At 38.8% G+C, this 14153-nt stretch overlaps 6 protein-coding genes across 6 annotated transcripts; 3 read left to right on the top strand and 3 right to left on the bottom strand.

The window, feature by feature from the left end:
- Window positions 1–692: 692 nt before the first annotated feature.
- On the top strand, window positions 693–4576 carry SPOG_04706 (ATP-dependent RNA helicase Dhr1). Its single transcript, XM_013167397.1, has 2 exons — window positions 693–1042; window positions 1099–4576. Exons 1-2 carry the CDS (start codon window positions 743–745, stop codon window positions 4429–4431), a joined length of 3633 nt encoding a protein of 1210 aa, XP_013022851.1. The 5' UTR covers window positions 693–742; the 3' UTR covers window positions 4432–4576.
- On the bottom strand, window positions 4501–5777 carry SPOG_04705 (uncharacterized protein). Its single transcript, XM_013167396.1, has one exon. The coding sequence runs from the start codon at window positions 5508–5510 to the stop codon at window positions 4671–4673; it is 840 nt and encodes a 279-aa protein (XP_013022850.1). The 5' UTR covers window positions 5511–5777; the 3' UTR covers window positions 4501–4670.
- A 361-nt stretch (window positions 5778–6138) lies between these two features.
- On the top strand, window positions 6139–8230 carry SPOG_04704 (geranylgeranyltransferase I alpha subunit Cwp1). The gene is made up of 2 exons (XM_013167395.1): window positions 6139–7811; window positions 7855–8230. The coding sequence occupies exons 1-2, from the start codon at window positions 7135–7137 to the stop codon at window positions 8063–8065; spliced, it is 888 nt and encodes a 295-aa protein (XP_013022849.1). The 5' UTR covers window positions 6139–7134; the 3' UTR covers window positions 8066–8230.
- A 146-nt stretch (window positions 8231–8376) lies between these two features.
- SPOG_04703 (uncharacterized protein) lies at window positions 8377–9479 on the bottom strand (the record flags this gene model as incomplete). The annotated part of the gene is made up of 3 exons (XM_013167394.1): window positions 8377–8887; window positions 9056–9323; window positions 9386–9479. The coding sequence occupies 3 exons, from the start codon at window positions 9477–9479 to the stop codon at window positions 8377–8379; spliced, it is 873 nt and encodes a 290-aa protein (XP_013022848.1).
- Window positions 9480–9634: 155 nt separating this feature from the next.
- Window positions 9635–11523, bottom strand: SPOG_04702 (CENP-A chaperone Scm3). The gene has a single exon (XM_013167393.1). The coding sequence runs from the start codon at window positions 10903–10905 to the stop codon at window positions 9781–9783; it is 1125 nt and encodes a 374-aa protein (XP_013022847.1). The 5' UTR covers window positions 10906–11523; the 3' UTR covers window positions 9635–9780.
- A 441-nt stretch (window positions 11524–11964) lies between these two features.
- On the top strand, window positions 11965–13871 carry SPOG_04701 (cell agglutination protein Mam3; the record flags this gene model as incomplete). The annotated part of the gene is made up of 2 exons (XM_013167392.1): window positions 11965–13652; window positions 13822–13871. The coding sequence occupies exons 1-2, from the start codon at window positions 12365–12367 to the stop codon at window positions 13869–13871; spliced, it is 1338 nt and encodes a 445-aa protein (XP_013022846.1). The 5' UTR covers window positions 11965–12364.
- Window positions 13872–14153: the final 282 nt, after the last annotated feature.

Here is a 14153-nt window from a genome sequence, read left to right as displayed (position 1 = left end):
GGTTTACCTATTAGAGAAGCTTTCAAAATCTGGTTTCATTACCTTTTTTTTTTTTTTTTTTTTTACTATAAACCTTGGATTATAACTTAATAAATGTAAATATACATATAAATATAAATATATATGTCCATATCTGACTTGCAATTCTTTTGAACTCCCGAAAATATAATAAATAAAGAATCAATGGATTAACCAACTAGGCTATTCGCCTTTGTAAAATTCAATATCACTTTTGCTTATTATACAGACCGTGCAGTTTGAAAACGAAAATTATTTGAAAATGCAGTATTTGTTAGATCAAATACAGTAAACAAGCAACCTATCAGTTATGTCAGTGTACTAATTTTCACCAGGGCCTGCTAGAAAAATAATACTCGATTGAATCTACGAACCAACTATAAAGATCTTGATAATTTTCAGTAAAAGAAATTTTCATTTTTAATTTATATTTTTTTATATTTTTTAATACAATTTTATACAATTCTCGATCATCTGAATTTCATAATTGAGCAACACAAACTTTTTCGCAAAAGTAACATAGCAGAGGTGACGAGCTTTTTATAATTGTCTTTTCTAACAGTTCACTTGTTTCTATTATAATTTATCTCTTTTATTGTCTTCTTTTCTTGCTACAATTAACACAACGAAACGTACTTCCCTATTTTGTAAATACTTTCAAACATTTGGCAATTAGCTTCTTCGCCCTTAACCAATTTTATTTAATTATAGGATTCCGTAAACAATGGGCCGCTTAAGGAAGAGATTTAATGAGAAAGGCCGTCAGAGCGGCATCCAAAAGATGCTTAACCTGAAAAAGGCACGATTGCATCGCTCTGTACGAGAACAAGACGATGCCTCTCCAGAACACCCAAAACCCATCCTTGAGGAGCCTCAAACTACTGATTCCAACGTGGACGTAATAACGGATGAAGATAAAAAGGAAAAAGAGGAGAGGAGACGCCAATTACAAGACCAATTGATGAAAGAAAATGAAGGCACCACTATGTCTAGTAAAAAGAAAAAGCGGTTGGACAAATATATCGTAAGTTAAATTTAGTGTATCTATCAATTTTGGGTGAGAAATGCTAACAAGCTTAGGAAAATAAATTAAAGAAAGAGACCTCTGCAGCTTTAATGGCGAAAATTGCCGAGGAACGCGTTGACACATCTCTACTCTATAGTACCAAGGACCTAGGAAAGCCAAGGACTGCTAAGGAACGATTACAGAGATCCTTGTTGGAAGAGAAGAAGGGATTACCAATCTCTGATCCTTCTAGCCGTCTATATACGTCCGTCGAAGTGAACGAGTCTCAGCCATCAACGTCCGATACGAGCATAGCTAGCACCCCTACAAACAAAAGTGCCCCCGGTTCTGGTTTAAGATTCGGATTCTCCAGCACTTCTGCTCCCTCTGGGGCTGTCACTGCTGCTCCTTTGAAAGTTCTGCCTCCCAAACGGAAGAGATCATTTCGATGGGGGAAGAACGAAGATTTTGATGATGCTGATCATGACTCTGATGAACAGGATTATTTAAGCACAGATAGTGAAGAAGAAGACGAAGCTGATACAGGATCTGATGATCAATCACTCTCAGAAGACAGCCTTATTGAAAACGACAAAGAGGAAGCTGCGTCTGACAAGAACGTTAACGGTCTTTCAAAAGAAGTCATTGAGGCAAAACCAGTGACTGAGGAAAAACCTGAAGCTGTGCAGCATCCCGATCTTCATAGTGAAGAATTTGACCTAAATTCGTCAGAAGAAGAAGCTAGTGCTGATGAAAGTGATGAAGCTAACGAGAACGATGTTTCTGAAAGAGCTAACCGTTTCAAGTCTTGGGCAACACAACAACTTCTTCCTGGTGACTCATTCGAGCATGAAGAGCAAGAATCTGTTATTTCAGCTCAAAACGACCAGATCCGTGAGCGCATAAGGAATCCGAGAAAACTCAAAAGAACTGAAGAAGATCCTGATGTTTTACCTGTTGGTGTTGACGAAGTGAAAAATCGAAAGACAACGTACAAAATCGTAAATCGTCCTCCCGAGATTCAAGAATCCAGACTTGCACTTCCTATAGTTGCAGAAGAACAAAGTATTATGGAACATGTGTTTGCTGATGATGTGGTTATAGTCTGCGGTGCTACCGGAAGTGGTAAGACGACTCAAGTTCCTCAATTTTTATTTGAAGCTGGATTCGGTTCTCCTGAATCAGATACCCCTGGTATGATTGCAGTAACACAGCCTCGTCGTGTAGCTGCCGTTAGTATTGCTAAGAGGGTTGCCGAAGAACTCACAGGCTTTTCCTCTAAAGTTAGTCATCAAATTCGGTTTGACAGTACTGTTAATCCCGAAACAGCTATTAAATTTATGACTGATGGTGTTTTGATTCGTGAATTATCCTCTGATTTTTTGCTGAGTTCGTATTCGGCCATCATCGTTGACGAGGCTCATGAACGTAGTGTAAATACCGATATCCTGCTTGGTCTTCTAAGCCGTATCGTTCGTCTGCGAAGAGAAATGAGTGAGAATGATCCAAAGATAAAACCTCTTAAATTGTTGATCATGTCTGCCACACTTCGTGTTTCTGATTTTGCAGAAAACAAACAGCTTTTTGCTCAATCTCCCCCAATTTTGAAGATTGATGCTAGACAATATCCTGTCTCCATCCATTTCAACAGAACAACGAAGCCAAATTATATAGAAGATGCATATGACAAAGTGTGTAAAATCCATAATCGATTACCGGCTGGTGCAATTTTGGTATTTTTAACAGGTCAGCAAGAAGTGGAGCAATTATGTTCAATGCTCCGAAAACGGTTTATTCGATCTTATAAGCCTCAACGTAAACAGAATGGACGTGTTGCTGTTTCTAGGAAAGAAATTTCGTTAGAAAATGAAGATATTCAATCTGACAATGAAGACGAAGAGAAAAATATCTCGCCAAAATTAGACGCTATTGAACTTGACAAAGAATCTGAGCCGATGCATGTTTTGCCCCTTTACTCTCTATTGACTACTGAGAATCAATTAAAGGTTTTCGAAAAACCACCGGAGGGTCATAGAATGTGTATTGTTGCTACCAACATCGCAGAAACCTCTATCACTATTCCGAATGTACGATATGTAGTGGACTGTGGAAAAGCAAAAGAACGCGTTTATAATGAACATACCTCAGTTCAAAAGTTCGAAGTTAGCTGGATCAGCAAAGCAAACGCGGATCAACGTGCTGGTCGTGCAGGCCGTACTGGACCAGGTCACTGCTATCGACTCTACTCTTCTGCCGTATACGATAGAGAATTTAGTCAACATTCTTTGCCAGAGATTTTACGCGTACCAGTTGAAAGTATTGTGTTGCAAATGAAAAGTATGAACATTGATAATGTTGCGAATTTTCCTTATCCTACTGCACCTAGTCGTGCAAGCCTTCAAAAAGCGTTGCAATTACTATCAGTACTAGGCGCTATTGACCGTGAAGGCCAGCTCACAAAATTAGGAGAACAAATGTCGTTGTTTCCGCTTTCTCCAAGATTTTCCAAAATGCTTATAATTGGTCAGCAACATGGGTGTCTTCCTTACGTTATTGCATTGGTTGCAGCGCTTTCTATTAATCAGTTGTTTGTGTCCAAGCAATCACTTTTATATGACGCTAATAGAAAAGAATCAGTGTCGGAAGAAACTGAAATTATTGAAAACGAAGACTTGAAGCAACGTGAGGAACATAAAAATAGGTTACGTGGATTTTATAACGCTCTTTTTAAATTTCAAGCTATAGATACAGATTCTCCTGCCCTGAGGTACCTAAGTGCAGTATGTGCTTATGACTATGCAGCCGATAAAATTAGGTTTTGCAAAGAAAATTATCTTCTTTTTAAGGCTTTAGAAGAAGTATTTAACCTCAGAAAACAGTTAATTAACCTTTTAAAGAGGTATCTTTCGAGTACCAATAATGATTTCACTAAGATTCAACTGAAGCCTCCGTCTGATATACAAATCAAGGCATTACGACAGTTCATTGCTTCTTCCTACATTGACCAGATTGCGTCCTACGACCAAGAAAAGGGAGGGTATGTCACATTATTTCCATGTGGAGCTGAAACGGCACGATTTGTTCCAGACACCTCTCCTAACTTCCAGCCTCAGTATGCTGTGTATCAACGTCTTCACGAAAGCTCTACTGGACGTGTGTATATGGAACCTTTGACATCGGTTACTGGACAACAATTGGCCCGACTGGCAAAAAATTCTAGCTTAATATCTTACTCAAAACCTTTGTCTTATCCTCCTATCCGCTACATTGACGATGGTGTTAAACGGGAGTGTTATGTTATACCAATTTTGAGTTCACATACGGGTTCAGGTGGAGCTTCATGGAATCTTCCTGCTGAAAAAGTTTTACAAAAGCGTACTAATGGAAGATGGGAAACAGTTCAATAAATCAACAACTCTGTTATATTAATCTTTTGAAGAACGAGTGAAAAGTTGACTAGTCCCGTGAGTGCTTAATTATACTTACGGAAACAAAAACTAGTAGAATTTTGGAATGGTTAGGTAGGTATTTTGGGATAATTAATAATACGGATTTTTATATATTTTTCAGAATTAAATAAATTATAAACGAGAAAACAAACAGCGAAATTTAAACTAAGGGAAGCTTGGTGATGCAGGATTCGTACTCATTCGATGTCCATTGCATCTTGGTCGTGGGGGGAAGAAGAAAATGTTGTAGGACTACTGGTTGTCTTACTAGGGATGTTAATATCGTTAAATTCATCATAATCATCATCTAGTTCTTCAATCACTACAGAACTGGATGGTTCATGCTTCGCAAAGTCTTTGGAATCAGAAGGCTTGGGTTCTTCAACCGTCGAATACGGTGTAATTTCAGTTGGGTAGTACTGAATTAATCGAGGTTCATCATTATCCTTGAAATGAGAATCGTAAGCCCAACTATTTGATGGTCGAAACTGTAGCATGGAGGAAGGAAAATAAGAAGGAGAGGGAGATTTGAGAGAGAGTACCTTTAAACGATTTGGGTGACGAACTAAAGATTTTGATGCATCGGGGGCAAAATCTAATTCTTGTTCAGGTGCTTGTTCTAATGGACGACCCGTAGACAGATCGACTACTTGAGTTGTGAAATGTGGATGGTTGGATTCTAATGAGACCTTCTTCCTTGGCAAACCATCCGTTTGTGGGACTTGCTGCAACTGAGGGGTACTCGTCGGAATCGTTGAAGAGCTGTTGTCTGGAGAAACGAGCGACTGTTGTGTCAAATCTTCATCCATGAGAGTCTCATCTGAACGAGATCGTTTTCGAGAACCAGCAGGTGAAGCTGAGACAGGAGGAAACGTTTGATGGAAGGAAGGCGGCACATCTGGTTGAACCGAGTTTGAACTGAACCGTGGTCTTTTAGCAGGAAAATGTGAATCAAGGGACGAGAAGGGAGAGACTAAAGAGATCTGACCCTCTTCAGGGAATAAATTATTATGATCGGAAGGTCTGTCTCGCTTCATATAAAATAACCAAATGACGCCAAAAGAAAAATAAATAGATATAATAAATAGATATAAATAAAGACAATGAATTCAAAAACCTTTGAATCAATCAGACTTTTCGTTTACCTATAGAAACGAACCAAAAACGAAACGTAATTTACCAATCGATTGTTTCACAATTTTTACCTTCGTATCCAGCAAAAGGAGTGAGTTTTTTATTGTAATTTACTTAAATTCCCGAACTTTTAATAAAAAGATGCTTGCATTGAGTCAATTCCCTCGAGGAACGAAAAAAAGGACTGTAATCCAGATACTTTTTCTTTAATCATCTAGAAAAATCCATATAGAAATTTACGCCAGAGTCCATTGTTCGTCTACAATGAGTTAAAATTGTACTTAAAAAAAAGAGAAAAAAAAAAATAAGTATAATTAAATATAATACATTTAAATGAATTCATAAACATTCGGTAGTGTAGCAAGTCAGCTATAGCTATAGAAACTATGGCAGTATATGTAGAGCAGTTTCAAAGTAAAATAGCAGATCAAAAGAAATAAAAAGAAACGTAAAACATAAGTGAAATAGACCTCTTTATTACGACGATTCCATAAAGGCGGATGCGATCGTCATGTTAGGAATCCCGTGAATGTCCTATTTGGATGATTATAGGAAATGAAAGAAAAAAGGAAGGGCGCTATCCATCATAGGAGTGGAGGGTTGTTTATATAAAAAAGTCTCAAAGATAGCTGTTGAGACTGATCGTAATAGCTTTGTTTTTACTGCAGCGTCAGCGATATTTGACAGGTCCTCGGGAAGCCTTGGGAAAGAGTATAGCGTTCATAACTTTGGTATTGATTTGGTATGCTCCGCCAATCTCCTTTGTACCCCGGTGTTGCAAGTCCCTTTCCTTTTATGTTACAATGCAAAATCATCAGAAAGGACATGGCATGAAACAAAAGTTCCATTACTCATTCATCCTTTCCAATCCTAAGAGTTTTTACATGCTCGAAGTGTAGATTGCTCAGCAGTTTGTGAAGGAATTTGTTTTATTTACCCACAGTATTGACCATTGCATGAAAGGGAATTTTGACACCAGAACAAGAGCTGACTCCATACACATTCATATAGCAAACCATTCGTTTTCTAGACCTTTTGCTGCTGCAGTACAGGGTAGAATCGCATCGTTTACAATCCAATACCAGAAATTGTTTCTCTGAAAGACGCTGTTTCTAGCAAAACTCTGGATGGACTTAGAAGCAATCTGCTTTGGTACTATTGTTTCCTTATTTTTTTCCTTTTTCTATAAACTGTCATTGAAATGAGATAACTATACAGAGACATCCTTTGGAACAAACCTATGAAACTCGACAAGCTGTGGGTTGCTTTTGTGAACAAAACTTTTCCTATATAATTTTCCTTCTTTTCAAAAAAAATTCACGTTCTTTTGCATCGAGTAATTCCCATTTTAGTCTCTTCCTCTGCCTCCCTCAGAAGAGAACAATAGCAAGAAAGCAACAAAGAAACAGTTGGTCTACATTCTGTATTCATACAATTTATTTACTTTCTTTCTACTTATTTAAGAAAAAAAGGAAAACTAAAACCTAATTTTGATATATCGTATTTTATTTTGCAAATATAGATTCCATGGAGCCATTAGAAGAAGAATTGGTAAAAATTTTAGATTTTGAAAAGTATGGGGCCTTGACACCTATACCACAGGACGATGGAGTAAATCCATTAGCAAAAATAAACTATTCCAAAGACTACGAACAGGGAATGGCTTATTTTCGCGCCTTAGCTGCCAAGCAAGAATATTCCATACGGGCATTCAACTTGACCTGCTTTCTTATTATGCATAACCCAGCCCATTACACGGTATGGGCCTACCGGTTCCAAACTCTGAAACATATTCCAGAACTCATTCCGCATGAGTTGGCGTGGCTTGACTCAGTCATCGAAGACTTTCAGAAAAACTATCAGGTTTGGCACCATAGACAGAAATTATTAGGAATTACAAAAGACTATTTACATGAGCTTGAATTTACAAAGCGCATGTTTGACCTAGATAGTAAAAACTACCACGTTTGGAGTTACCGATTGTGGATTTTGCAGAATTTTCATGACTATACAAAAGAGTTAAGCTTGATTGACAATCTGCTAGAAGAAGATGTGTATAACAATTCTGCATGGAACCATCGGTTTTTTGTTCTTTTCGAATCAAATGCTAATCACGAGCGAAGCTTGCAACAAGAACTGGAGTTTCTTTATGTCAAGCTCTCTCAAGCATCAGACAATCAAAGTGCATGGAACTACTTGAGTGGGTATGTCAACGTTCATTTGGAAGTTTTCTACTAACTTCTACAGAATTTTGAAAAAAGCAGGACCAAATCAAGTGGCTTGGATTGCAAATCAATTAGAAAAATTACTTCCGTCTTCGAACAGATTTCTTTTAGAGTTTCTGGCGGAATATGATCCTACACGTTCAAAAGCCATTTATGAAAACTTAGCAAACGAAGTGGACAGAGATAATCAAGCGCTATGGAATTGGATGATTCAGCAAGTGCCTCAGACTTGAAACAAACCACTAGAACTTGTCTAGGATTGCTGGAAATCTCCGTTAGAAATGAAACACTAAGAAACCAGATAATAACAAAAACGTAATGAATATATTCCTTACAAGTGACGGAAAGATAAGCACAAGAAAGTAAAATAACAAAGAGACAAGACTTTTTGAACGACCAGATTAAACACACGTTGCATTGTATGCTATGAAGTAACCGAGTTGAATACACGTAAAAAGAATGACATCTTAAATATTACTTATCATCAAGCTTAATTCGTTTCATATACTCTAGGAGCCTTTAATATTTTTCGTTAGTAAGATACTTATCGTTTCGAAAAGGAATTCCTTTCCATCTTTGCAACATACTCAGGATCATTTTGAATACCAGACCTTTCGAAGACTTCACGAATTGCCTGTGATAATTCAATGAATTCAGGATCTCTTGCCAACTTAAGCATCACCAGAGGTGAAGGTTTCACACCCGGTTTTAAACCATGCTTTTCACAGAATACACGGAGACGATCGATTTTTTCGACAAGCTCTGGGTCATTAAGGACAACAGAGCTCATTTTTTCTTCTATCTTTTGCATCTTATCGTCCAATCCCAAGTTTTCGCCAAACATATTATCGTCTGGCTTTGTCGTTGCATAGCTTCTCCAAACAGGACGGACGATGGCAGGTCGTTGCATAAAATAAACCAAAGACTTCGAGGCAGTTCTTTGAGAAAGCATACGAGGAACCAATTTCAAGAAATGCATGATGGTTGATATTAGAAGGGTGGTAAAGGCCAGGTACGGTACAGTAGGTAGGGTATAGGGGAACAAAATGATTTCACTTTTTGTACTATCAGCAACTTATTCAACAGCTTTAAAGACTCTTATTCATTCATAATCCGAAAATTTTGGCTGGCTATGAAGTAGTGACCAGACTCATCTTGTTGCAACACAAGGTTATCACTATAAGAAAAGCGTTAGAAGGAACGAAGGGTTTTTTAATACATACGAAAAAATATGCGCTTTTTTATCTGCAAAACGGATACTGCCTGAAACCATTACTAGTAGATTGGCAACCGACCCCAAGATGCTTTGACAGTCATAGTCTTCCACTTTAGCTTTTGTAGGAGGAAAGCTTGCAATCATGGATAAGAGATCTGTAGATTGCATGGGGCGACCATTCCAACTGATGAGACTCGAAGGTCGATAAAACTCTGGAAGCTTGTCTCGTCCATTTTCAAGACAAACGTAGTAACGATGTACACAATTTTGGGCGGCTATAAGGATGAAATTTAGTATTCCGTACGATTTTTTAGCTTTTAAGAAATTAAAAACTTACCCTGTGTTGCAAACTCCATTGATTGCAAGAAAACGTTTGTAGAGGAACTTGGTAGCTTGCCAAAAACGAGACCAACTTCTTTTGTTATTGACATTTCTCAACGAAGAAAGAAAGAATTGGGTTTCGTTGAGGAAAAGGTAACTTCTAACAGTTTTTGATGGATTACTGTTTTGATGCATTGCTGCAAGCAATAGACAAGGAACGTTTCTACTAAGGTTATTACGACCAGTCTGAAATGAAGAAAGGAAAGAACGAAGAATAATACAGTTTCATTTCTAACTTTAATATACAAAACCATTACGAAATTCAATGGTTATAGTGTTATACGATAAATAATATGCATAGAGGAAAGTACGTAGAGAGAACAGTCGTGAAGATAGACTTACTGAGTATTTTTACTTTTGTTTGGGGCCCGAAGATTTGGTTAGGCATTCAAAACAAAATGGTTTTCCACAGTGCTCTTTGGAATGATGCTTTACCGAAGGAACAGAAGTAGGAACAGAAATCTGAGATGCAGAAACGGGTTTGGCGACGAAACTTTGAGAATCCCGATATACAAATGAAGGACGAGGAGAAACCATGGACAAGAGGGAAACAAAATTCCTTTTTTTCGTAGAAGTAGACAAAGACTTTAGCCGCTTAGAGAATGTAGAGCCTCTTTTCGGCGGTCTTTCTGGAGTTTGGAAAGGATTTTTCAGACCTTCCTGAAGAGTGATATTGTTTGTGTGCGGTTCTGCCTGAGAATCTTTCGGCATTTCATTCATTTTCGCATTCACTAAAGGAGTTGAGTCGAGATTCTCCTTGACTTCAAGGTTTGACTTTGTATTAGGAGATAGCGAGTACGAAATATCGTTTGAGTCTTTTGATAATGACTTTCGGGTCGCACCTTCTGAGGATGAGGATGAAACAGTGTGTGAAGAAACAGAAAGATGGGAAGAGACTTGACTAGCGACATCCTGTTCTTTCATTGTTGTATCATTGCAAGTGTCTTGAGTTTCTTCCTTAGAGTGCGACGTCCTCGAGACCGTTGAATGATTTGATGGAAGCGAACTGCCAACCTTGTTCTGAAAAAAGGATATCAGAGGAATATCATCGGCTATTTCCAAATCACATTGCTCCAGTCGTGCAGCTGTTGAATGATATTCGTCCTTAGCCAGTTTGCTGGAGGGAAAAGTAGGCGCCGCGCGCATATGTTCGTGAGCACTACCAAGCTCATCTTCAGGTGCCCAGACATCATTTTTATTTTTTAATCCAAGAAGATGACCTCGATTTACGACGATTTTTCCAGTGGAAAGGTCAATTTCGTCAGCTATGTCAGAAGTGTCGCGTCCGTATTTTTCAAACAAAGATGCCAAAAACTGCTCGTAACGTTTCTGAGAAGCACGTCGCCTTTCAAGTAAGTCATCTGTCGCCGAAAGCTGCATAGGATACGCGACTGCAGACGTAGGACCATTTTCCTGGAAAGGATGAGATTCTGAGTTACCAAAGGACTCGTGGCCTTCGTTTTGGAACAAATTCATCAAAACGAGTCTTTAGAAATCATGGGTTGATAAAAAAGTGGAAAGAAATCACCAATTCAAGGCTCATTCGCACAAGGGAAAAACTGGGATGAGCATGTAAGTAGGTAAAGAGTAAATAAGACCAAGAAGCATCATCTATCCTTATGGAAATCTGAGAATAAGTGTAGCAATTTGAAGAGAACAGAATCAAATGAAAACGAGTTCATTTTGCGTTGACATTTTCTAAACAAGCGACTTTTGTTCTTACGATCCAGGATAGGCAAACATCCTTGTAAAAGTCATTCAAAAAGCCTTACATCCACGTCGCTAATTCTACCGTCGATTTTCTTAATAAAGAAAAACTCTTGATGTGTGAACACTTCAAAAATGATTATCTTCCGTTGGAAGAACATCAAGAATATAATGAATGGACGTAAGGGGATTTAAGCCATCCAAACAAAAAGTTTATTCTTCATTAATATTTCCATAATTGTACTTCTTTGTCCTAAAAGCTATAGCTTTCGATACAACAATTCGCTTTCATTTCATGCACAAAAGATGAAGGCCTCCAAAGCGATGCTATTGTTTTTCAGCATATAAACTTTATTTCTCTATTGTTTCTATTGTTTTGAAACTAAAAACTAAAAAGCACCAAACTTTCTTTGCCTACCCAAGCAATCTTTCAGACTTGAACCCATTGTGTTTCAATTGTCTCTAAGCACCGTTACTTCACCTAAGCGAGTTTCATTCCTGAAAGAAAGCTACCTTAGAAAGCACTAAGCTGATCCAGAGCCATTCTGTTTCTCGCTGTTCTTCTCAATGCCCTTTGTTTACAAGGTGTTACCTATCTTCCTCTACTTATATCTCATTTTCAAGAAAAGGAAACTCGGATCTTTTTTTACAAAACGAACTTTATTACTTGAATCTGTTTTTAATAAAAGTTTATAAACTTATGTCTTTAAAGTCCCTCTTTTTTCTTCGCTTTGTTTACATCTCTTTGTTCCAAAAGAGACAATGCTACCTCAAGAAGTAACATAGGTTCTCTGCTTCATTGTGAATCATCGCCCATTGTGAAAGCTACCAACAATCATGGTTTTGCTTTGGGTATTGTGCCTATTGTTTGGGCATATTGTTTGAAAATACAATCATGTCCTTTGTGTATTGTCTTCCTAAAACGAAAAAAACTATATAAGCTCTTCATAGAATGCCTAATATGACCAGCTTCGGCCAACGTGCGTCTACAACAACGTCTTTCGACGCGATCTATTACATCCGTGTTCTTGGCTACGATTTATTTTGAAATATCTTTTAAAGCATAACTTTTGATTATTCTCTCCTTTGGATATCTTATAGATTTTGACGTTCTTTGCATAATTGTTTGTTTGAAAACAATCTATACATTCTTTTTTATTTTTTAGACATAGACGATTTTTTTTTTATTTTTTCCTCTTTACGAATTTTCTTTGTTTTAACGAATTTCATGATGACTTTGATGACATTTTTTCTCCTTCCTCTCTTTGCGTTTGCTTTGATATCACCTACGTTTGCATTGTACCCTAAAAAGGTGTCTTATGTTTCTCAAGATGGTCCCTTCGATAATGCCACCATCGGCGAAATTTTAAATGGTTCGAAAAACGAAGCGACATCTTGCTCTTGCCCTTCTCATGTATTGTCTTCTGACGTTCCTCTCTATTCGGCAAAAGAAACCATCACCGCTTCTAGTTATTGGACCCTTGTCACAACACAAGTTACTACCACTGCTTATGTTCCATTTACTTCTCAACTTGCCTGTGTTCCCACAACTGATTCATCTTCCTCTTCTTCTCTCACTAGCAGCACGACTGGCAGTTCATCTTCCTCTTCCGGAGGTTCTTCTCCAGCCCCTTCTTCAACTTCTGCGTCTTCTTCGACTGTCGTTCCTACTCCCTATCAGGCGCCGAGCCCCAGTCCCAATCCAAGTCCCAGTCCCAGTCCCAGTCCCAGTCCCAGTCCTAGCCCTAGCCCAAGTCCCTCCTCCACAGCCACCCCATCTACCACTTCTCAGGTGAGCTCCACTGGATACCCTTCGGCTTCTTCATCTGTACAGACTGCTACTACGAGCTCAGCTAGTACCCCAACTCCATCAACTAGCTCCACTTTGGTTTCCAGCTCCCAGCCGGTATCCACTACAAGCCTAACCAGCTCTTCTGCTTCTTCCTCTACCCCCTCCACAATTCAAACTGGGAGGTTTCCTCACACCTCTGTCCTCTCTTTCTTAACCGAGAGCTTCTCTACTATATACACTACGACTGTTTCGAGTGCTAGTTCCTTTACGGACGTCACTACTATAACTTCTAACGTCGCTTCCTCTACACCTATTATTAGTACCATTTCTTCTTCACCATCTGTTGCAACAACTTCATCTGTTTCACCTTCTTCTTCCCTGTCTGGAAGCGGAAGCATTCCTAACAATGGAAAGCATGGTGTTGTCTCTACTGCCACTCAACTGACTACTAGTGGCTCTCATGTATACACTACAACAGATCTGACTACCATTTATGATACCGTCTATACCACAAGCATAGGCACTAACACTTTTGCTACTACCGTTACTTCTTATGATACTGGGAGCGCCTTCACGACTACAACTGGCTCTGCGAGTCAATCATCATCTTCAATCCCTATTTCATCGATCCCTATCACATCTACGAGTTCTTCTTCAAGTGTAGGTAGTTCGACTCCTTTGACTTCTTCGACCATTCTTTCATCAACAGTCGTCGAGAATTCTAGTACGGTTGTTATACCCACAACAACTACCGCATTCTTCGCATCTTCTTCAACTGAATACTTTACTACTACAGGCTCCCCCACCCCTGAGCATTCCGTAGTAATTACCTCTTCTTCTGCGAAGACTACCTCTGCCCCCAGTGCTTCAACTTCTATTGATACATCGAGCAGGGTTATTACAAGCGCCACTACCAGCTCATCCTCAACGCCAAGCTTGGTGACTACTTCTCCAAACGTTACTTGCCATACAGAGACTGATACTTTGACTACTACTTCCGGTTCTGTTGGTTTCACAAGCACTATTACTTCGGCATCTGGATCAGTCCCTGGAACTGTTATCGTTGACGTCCCTACTCCCTCTTGGGTTACTGAAACAGTGACTTCTGGTTCTAAAGGATTTACCTCTACCATTGCTACTCCTGTAGGCACATCCGCTGGTACTGTTGTGATTGATACTCCTAGTGCTACTCCCTCTTGGGTGACTGAAACAATCACTTCCGGCT

This window comes from Schizosaccharomyces cryophilus (assembly GCF_000004155.1).
Source record: "Schizosaccharomyces cryophilus OY26 unplaced genomic scaffold supercont4.2, whole genome shotgun sequence".
NCBI lineage: Eukaryota > Fungi > Ascomycota > Schizosaccharomycetes > Schizosaccharomycetales > Schizosaccharomycetaceae > Schizosaccharomyces > Schizosaccharomyces cryophilus.
Note: the sequence above shows the minus strand (reverse complement) of the source record. Positions and strands in the feature narration are given on the sequence as shown.